Below are 8,362 nucleotides of genomic sequence, written 5' to 3'. Positions count from 1 at the left end.
GACATTCCTTATTTGGCATTTACAAAATTCAAGCTTTTTTTTTTGTTATTGTCCCTTATTTTTATTCCCATATCGTGTATAATAAATTAATTTTACGATTTTCATGAACATTAATTAATATTAAAGTATTTTAATTTTACCTTTAATTTAAATTGATTTATTAACTTAGTGTTAATATTATTTAAAATAATATATCATTATTGAGTATTTACTTTTCTTAGGAGAGGGGGTATTAAAAAAGATGATTATAGTGTTTTAGGAAAAATGTGTCACTTTTCTTAAAATTAACTAATTTACCTAACTTTCTTAATCTAATCAAATTAGTTAAATGGGTCTTATATTAAGGACCGGAGGAATATAATTTTTAAAAATATTATTTTTCAAATGAATATATTTCAGATTTATGGAAATTATGTGAGGTTAAACCAAATGACTATATTCCCTTTATTCCCTTTGTTCAATGATTCTCAACAGAGACCACAACCAAAGGGTAGTGGTCACTCAAAAGGGAGAGGCCGCAGTGAATGAGGTACGTACGATGTTTATCCTATTCGCAGGTATCAAATACCGCAACACTGGCGGACCAGATAAATTAATCAGTGTGGGCAATATTTATGCATAATATAGATATTATTTTTAAAAAAAATTATAATTATAAACAACTATTAAATTAAAATAACGATAAAAATTTATTAAAATTAAACACTACGGAAATGATACAAAAGTTATACAATTATGATAACATGAAAAATAAAATCATCTTAATAATCGTATTAAAAGTCATATTAACTTGTATGGCCGTGAATGAAGTATAATATAGATATTATTTTTTAAAAAAAATTATAATTATAAATAACTATTAAATTAAAATGACGATAAGATTTATTAAAATTAAACACTACAGAAATAATACAAAAGGTAGACAATTATGACAACATGAAAAATAAAATGATCTTAATAATTGTATTAAAAGTCATGTTAACTTTTATGGCCGTGAATGAAATGGAATTCTTAATACATGGAGGCTCAAATGGAAGTCCTTGTGCCATAGGATCCAAAATTGGCTTCCTTGGGATTTGTATATCAGTGAGAGATGAGAGTCCAAGTTTGGAGTTTGTAACTCCGTCTGTGTTTATAAGAAAAATCAATTTGAGATTTTTCTTTGGAGCAACATGGCGATGGTTCTAAACTGTCGTGGAGCTAACTAGCACAATAATTTGCTTCTCTGAAAACATAACCAATGGAGACCTCCCCATATATCTAGTATATCTTTAATCATATTTATGGTTTATCCGAATACGCTATAAATAATACTTCCTGGTGCAAAATATAACGTGAACTTTGTTAGAGGGCTTTAGTTTTTTTTTTTTTTAAAAGTACGCATAAGATTTTCCATCCAGTAAGAATAATGAGAGGGCGATTCCATATTAAGGTGGCCATACAAGCTTCCTAATTGAGATACTACTGTGATCTTATTTACAAATTATTTTAACATGTTTATACATACTAATAAAAACTTTAATTTCATTAATTCTTATTTAAAATTTAACAATTTTTTAACTTTATATCTATTTAATATATATTATACTCTCTCCAGTCCTATATGTAAGCTTCACTTTTTGAGAAGAGTTTGATCCAAAAATAAGCTTCATTTTTAGTTTGTCTGAGTATTTAATACTTTTTTTCTTATTTTGCCGTTAATTGACTGTATTTAGTGATTCCTCTCTCTCATCAATATTACTCCCATATATTTTCTTTTATTACTTTTTCATTTATTGTCTCTCTCATTTATTCTCTTAATAAACAAGGGCAAATTTAGAAAACAAAATTACACTTATAACCTATTGATTATTTTTAACTAATTTTAACTGCTAGTTCGTTAAACATAATTCAGTTATTTGAAGCTTATATATAGGACCGGAGAGATTACCATATAAGAACAAAGTCAACATAATATTAAATTAAGGATAAAATTGTACGTTCATAAAAAAAAAAATTTCTCTCTATCTTATAAATAAGATCATAAAAGTAATTAATTATGCTTTCAAGTGCTTGTGAGAAAACAATGTCATGATGAGGCATGTCTTAATTGGAGTACAAATTTCTATACTCATCATCCTTCCATATCTTCCAGCAAAAACACATGCAAACAATCTTTGTCAACAAATTCTCCTTGATTCATATCTCCCTGCTTCATTATTTGCATCTCATAAAATCCAATCCTGCAAAGTGAGAGCAATGAAAGGATTGATTTTTGGAACTCTTTTGTATTTACGAGTTTAAGTCAAACATATTTTGTTTTAGGACAATCCCTTGGAACATGAGAAGAAGCGTATTTCATGGAGTTGCAACCAAAGGGGCCACAAAAAATTGAGGAGGGGAGGGGGGGATATAACAAATTAAAAGAGAAAAATTTTAGACACTTCAGATTTAATCTAGACAATCCAAATATATGTTGCTGTTAATTGGAGGGCTAAGCGCTACAAATCAAGGACATTTATGCGTCCAGCAATTTTATTTTTACAACTTTGCATCACCAAGGCGTGTTATCTTTGCAGATTGACTAGAAACATTAAAAATAAAATAATATAATTTTCATCGATCATACACGTACACTGCATCAACCACCAAAAATAATTATGACCTAGGCAAAATCAATTGAAGGTCTGGACAAAACTATCCATATAGCACTAACATAACATTTTTTTTTTTTACATTTTACTTTTTAATTTGAAAAGATGTGGAATCTAACATATAAAAAATTAAAAATTTAGACCTTTCAGATTCAGACTAAACTGTCCAAATATTTGTTGATGCTGACAACAATTTGTAGGGTTATGTGCTTCAGATCAAGTACATTATGTGTCCAATAATTTTTTGTTTTATACATTGGTTGATAAAATGATCTCAATTTAGCTTCAGAAAAACAGGGCAATCAAGGCTACCGTGACGGGCCGTCTTCCTAGCTCAATTTGACTCTCCCCGTCACATGTCATCACTCATGAAGCAGGAGTAAAAATATTTTCAGAAACTTAAAATGAAATCCCAAAACAAAAAAAAATCACAAAACAAATCTCAAAAGTTATTATTTTTTTATTCTAAAACTTGTTATTACATATTACTTAGATTATCATTGAGACTTTTTAATAATTATTTTTTTTAAAAAAAAACTTGATTGTAATTCTTCTTCTTTTTTTAGGCCCAAACAAAAAAATCATTATATGTCTCCATCGAAAGGTTAAATTACAACAAAGAAATCAAAAAGCATAGAATGCAGAAACCGTTATGAACACTGTAGGTCAAGCTACGCGACAAAAAAAATTCAGTGATTCTTTTGCCAGGAAAAAGGAAGAAACTTGAAAAGAAGAAAACGGAACAATTATATCATTTTTCATCTAAAATAAAAGCACTTTGAAATAAATAATAAGAAAATCCATAACCCCAAAAACGTCTTTGTAAAATGTATCCTGATACAACTCCTTTATCACCAAAGCAATGGACCGTAAATATTAACTCTCTTTTTTCACTTCTATTCACTACTCAGATAACAACACAATAATAAACTCGAACAGGTCAACCCAAAGGAGACACTGCTATAACCTCAATCATCCTGGGATGCAGAGGAATGATGGGGAAAAGTTGACCATACGTCTGCCCACGTCGTGTGGCCTTCGGTCACCCCCTTAACAACTGAGGCAGCTTCTTCCACATTCACACGCACTTGATCTTTACTGTCTCTCTCCCTAATAGTCACTGACGATTCTGAATCTACAGTGATTGCAAAAGGAACACCTAGCTCATCTGTTCTTGCATATCGCTTTCCTATTGATGTGCCTGTAAAAAGTTTTTGAAGGATACCCGAGTTACAAACATAAACTTCAGATGACATGAAATGGGTTCATGTGAAGCAGTCCACCAAGTGTCATTTTTCTAACGACCGCGCTAAACAATAAAATAAGAAATTTATTTTATACAGCTATATTCAAAATTGGAACTTGGAAGCAAATCATCAATGCAACAGTTAAAAAAAAAAAAAACGGTTGGAAACAAATCTAGACAACTAAAACAAACATCACATTTTCATCCAAAAGTAAGAATTAATACCAACTTTAAGCAGACATTCCAGCACGCAAGCATCCAGTATTTTGTTATCAATGCAAATTTGTAAAACATAAATGTCAAGAGAGTGTTTATATCAACATACCCGTCACGTCAATCTTATGTGAAATTCCAGCTGCCGTCAAAGACTTGGAAATTGATTTAGCAACTGCTTCATAGTGCTGGTTCTGAACTAGTGGGAAAACTGTGCATTTAATAGGGGCTACGATGGGGGGAAAGCGGAAGACATTTAATTGTTCATCCCCAGCTTTACTTGGCCTCATGTAGAAAGAGTGCTCGTACAGGCAATATATTATCCGTCCAATTCCAAAGGATGGTTCAATCACAGATGGTGTGAAAACCCTCTGGTGTTCTTTTTTTCTCTCCTTGTTAATAGTCACCATACTTTTCTTAATAGTCACATTTTTCTCAAGTGTACAGACATAAAACTCTACTTCACCTTTTGATTCCAGAGCTGCCTTCATATCCAAAGCTTCCTTCTCACTCATAGCCTGGCAGGGAGAAAAAATCCAGATGTCAGTGGCACAAGATGATGTTAAAGAAGTACTTTACAACTGTTTGCAAAGGGGTTTGAAATCCATCAACTATACGAAATAGGTATGCCTCAATTTGTCCAAATCAAGTATTTGGTATGAATTTTTTAGTGGGTTAAGGTGCAATTTTGACCCTGATTTTATTTCTTATGGGCAATTCTACTCCTAATTTTTAGTGGTGCAATTTTGTCCCTAACCTTATTTTTCAAGTGCAATTTTGCCTCTAATCTTTTTTTTCCGAGTGCAATTTTACCTTTGATCTTTGGGTCCCCCTCCCCAAAAAAAAAAGAAAGAAAGAAAGATCAAGGTCAAAATTGCAACATTAAAAAAATCAAGAGTATAATTGCACCTAAGAAATAAGATTGGAATTAAAATTGCACCTTAACCCTTTTTCAGTCATAAAACCAACCAGACGCTGGTTGAGTTGAGTTCAGTTGAGCCCTGCATCCCCTAAAACTGGGAGTAGTTTACTTTTGCTTTTATCTTTTCGGAAGGAGGATAGTGGGAATAATGGTCTAGAACAGCCAAAAACATGGTCTGGGTCTCAAATGGTGAGTAACTACCTTCTGAACCTTATTATTAGCATTATATTTGTCCATATCTTGAAACCCAAAAATTTCAAAAGTACACATAGCTATGAATAGTGGCGTAGAAAGTCTTTCTAGCACCATTAAGTAATGATATTATTAGATGCTAATGGTATTACGTCTTATCATGCAATATATTAATATTTTTACTGTTTAGACTCCTATTAGCATGTGATTTACTTTGTATTAGCATATGGTATGGGTCTGATAAATTTTATAGTTGTGAATCTTACTATTCATTATTTGAAAAAATGGTTGTCCATATGATTCACAATTTACCAACTATGGTGATGGCATTTAAACCACAGAGAATTAACACTGTTTAATTACCTCAAGTGATTCAACCACCTTCTTCTGATTCGCCTTGAAAGCTAGACCCAACTCTTTTTTTACAGGAGCTATAACCAATTTCTGAGAAAAATCAAATGACCATGTCAACCAATGACACCATTGACTTCAAATGGATATATATGAAATTGCAGCAACCAATCATAAATGCTGTCCATAATTATGTGCTAACAATAATAAACATTACCTCGACTTCCTTAGGTTCTGAAAATTTTTCAGAAGCTACTAGAGGAACACCACTCTTCTCCTGAGATATTAAACAGAGAAACATAATGAGATTATAGGACACTATACGGTGTTGATAACATGGAAACAAAAAATATGGGATGCATTCTAGTGTTGTAAAAATATGTATAAATATAAACATTGTCTACTGAAAATAAAGGTATTACAACGTTCACGTCAACAAGGTTGCTGACCATAGGTAAGCCAAATGAAATTACAGAAAGCAAAGAATACATCCAATAAAATCATGTTGTCGTGGTTTAAAGTAATAGACAAAAGCTAAGTGAACAGAATCATTACAGTGTGAGCACGCAAATCATATGCAGATCTATCTGCAATGCCAACACACTCAATCCAACCATAGGAACATTCAATTTCAGCATCCCAGCAGTCACAAGCATAATGGGCCATCTCATTAGCAAGGTGTTGCCTGAATCGTAAACGGTCTTTATCTATACCAAGACGAGTCAAGAAAAGATAAACTCTTCCAATGAAGTAACCAAGAGTCTCATTATTGACAATTCCCTGAAAAAATATTCAAAAGGAAAAAGAACCTGTAATGTCATAAAAGGACAATAGAAGAGACAAAAACAAGAAGAAAACAATGTATTACAATTTGAACTGACCTTTGAAACAGCATCACCAAGACGTATTATCTTTGCAGATTGACCAGACATTTGCAGGTCCCTTGGGAACATAAGAAACTCTAAGTTGGCAACTTCTGAGTATTTTGGATGAGATTTATCTTCTGGATCAACAAAGTGCTCAATTTCTGCCAATGTGAATTCCCGGACTCTGAGAAGGCCTTGGCGGGGAGATATCTAAAAATGTAGGAAACAGTTAACCCTTTAGCATGAAGAGAGTCACTTGAACGCATTCACTAATCTAATGCTAGGCAACAAGGAGTGGGTTACCAACCTCATTTCTAAATGCCTGTCCAACTTGGGCTGCAGCAAATGGGAGTTTATTCCCGTTGAAATAGTACAAGTCTTTGAAATTAACAAAGATGCCTTGTGCAGTTTCAGGGCGCATATACCTGCAACATTTGGAACAAGATAAAGCCGTTTGCCTCAGTACTAATGTCAGATTCAAAGTTATACAAATGAAAAATACAGACAGATATATGAACCAGGACAGGAGAGTTACACACCCAGGAAGCACACCAGAGGGGCCTATAGATGTCTGGAACATTAAATTGAAAGGATAAGGATCAGAAAGTGAATTCTTTGTGTCTGGAGCTGTAATTCCATACTCCTTGATCTTTGCACCCAGCTCTTCAGTTGAGAGATCATCCAAGGTGGCTAATACATGCTTGAGTTCTGCAACCTTTTCTGGGGGCATGCTCAGGTCTTTCTGTAACTTTTCATTGCAATAATCCTTAAGCAGGTGATCAGCTCGGTAGCATGTCCCAGTTTTCTCATCCTTAACCATGAGGTCAGTGAATTTATCCACATGACCTGATGCCTTGAGTACAACTTCAGGTGTCACACACGGGCAGTCAACCTCCAACATGTTCTCCTCAAGAATAAAATGCTGCAAACCATGAGAAACTGACAATAAGAAGCATTGTATAATAGATGGAACATATGCCGGCCAATCACAAAGATCAAAACCAAACCTAAATGCTAAATGTCTCTCATATATCAAGTAGCACAACTTCCATACAGATTCAACCAAAATTAACCTGATACACTTGCTGAACCTATTGATCTGATCGGAATCTACAATTTCTCAGGTCTCACTAGTTTTTAACCCGCTGCTGTAATGCAAATGACCAACTGATAACTACTGAATATTTTTGAATTATATAACCTATCCAAACTCAGACACGATAAATTAACGCAAGTATAAGTAAATCGATGGAGAATTAAATTTCAGTGAGATGAAATAGAGACCCTTTCCCACCTGACGCCAGAAGCTAAGGACATTGGACTTAATGGAGCAACCAGGTGGTCCATAATCGTAAAGCCCAGCAACACCTCGGTAAATCTTAAAAGACGGGATATAAAATAAACGCCGCTCGAGAGTGTTAACGACCGCTTGACGGAATGCTTCCTTGCTAATTGAACCGTCACGACCAGCGCCACCAATGTGTGCTTGAAGCTGTTTCTCAATCGAAGCCTTATCGAGCTTCAATTTGTTGAGGTTTTCAATGGCGGCATCGATTTCCTGCTTGGACGCGGAGGTGGTGACGGCGGCAGCTTTGAGAGCTCGGACAGCATTTCCCTGCGCTTCTACGGCGGACTGCTTTTCCGACAGGGATTTACGAAGTGATTCCTCGACAGCGTCCATCGACGATGAGTGTAACGCCAATCGTGAGCGACGGCTGACCAGCGACCGGAGACCAAGCAAATTTGATGAGGATAGAGTTCTCAGCAAGAGCATGCGACGCTAGATATGCAAGGAAACCACTTCACTAGGTTTTAAGCGACTTCACTTCAGAAAACGAAACAACTGTAAAATTCTTTTTCTTTTTTTTTTCCTTTCTTAATTATTTATTTATTTATTCATCTATTTTTATTTTTTTTATTTTTTTCACATAGCTACAAG

The 8,362-nt window shown here is 34.0% G+C and overlaps 1 protein-coding gene across 1 annotated transcript; it reads right to left on the bottom strand.

Moving 5' to 3' along the window:
- Window positions 1-3,443: 3,443 nt before the first annotated feature.
- Window positions 3,444-8,202, bottom strand: LOC114713671 (glycine--tRNA ligase, mitochondrial 1). The gene is made up of 9 exons (XM_028898340.1): window positions 7,718-8,202; window positions 6,963-7,345; window positions 6,731-6,848; window positions 6,439-6,633; window positions 6,113-6,337; window positions 5,775-5,834; window positions 5,570-5,650; window positions 4,205-4,610; window positions 3,444-3,834 (listed from the first exon to the last, which is right to left on the bottom strand). Exons 1-9 carry the CDS (start codon window positions 8,195-8,197, stop codon window positions 3,602-3,604), a joined length of 2,181 nt encoding a protein of 726 aa, XP_028754173.1. The 5' UTR covers window positions 8,198-8,202; the 3' UTR covers window positions 3,444-3,601.
- Between the last annotated feature and the right edge of the window lie 160 nt (window positions 8,203-8,362).

The sequence above is a fragment of the Neltuma alba genome, unplaced genomic scaffold (genome assembly GCF_004799145.2).
Source record: "Neltuma alba isolate B1F8T4 unplaced genomic scaffold, ASM479914v2 tig00011443_pilon, whole genome shotgun sequence".
Classification (NCBI taxonomy): domain Eukaryota; kingdom Viridiplantae; phylum Streptophyta; class Magnoliopsida; order Fabales; family Fabaceae; genus Neltuma; species Neltuma alba.
This window is presented reverse-complemented; position numbering and strand designations above follow the sequence as displayed.

Bases quoted from the DNA above. Each gene is read 5' to 3' on its own strand.
- LOC114713671 (XM_028898340.1), bottom strand. From the start codon at position 8,197: ATGCTCTTGCTGAGAACTCTATCCTCATCAAATTTGCTTGGTCTCCGG. The intron at 6,634-6,730 runs GTTGGTAACCCA...CTACATTTTTAG, and splicing joins GACAGGCATTTAGAAATGAG to ATATCTCCCCGCCAAGGCCT. The intron at 6,338-6,438 runs GTCAGTTCAAAT...ATATTTTTTCAG, and splicing joins TTGGTGATGCTGTTTCAAAG to GGAATTGTCAATAATGAGAC.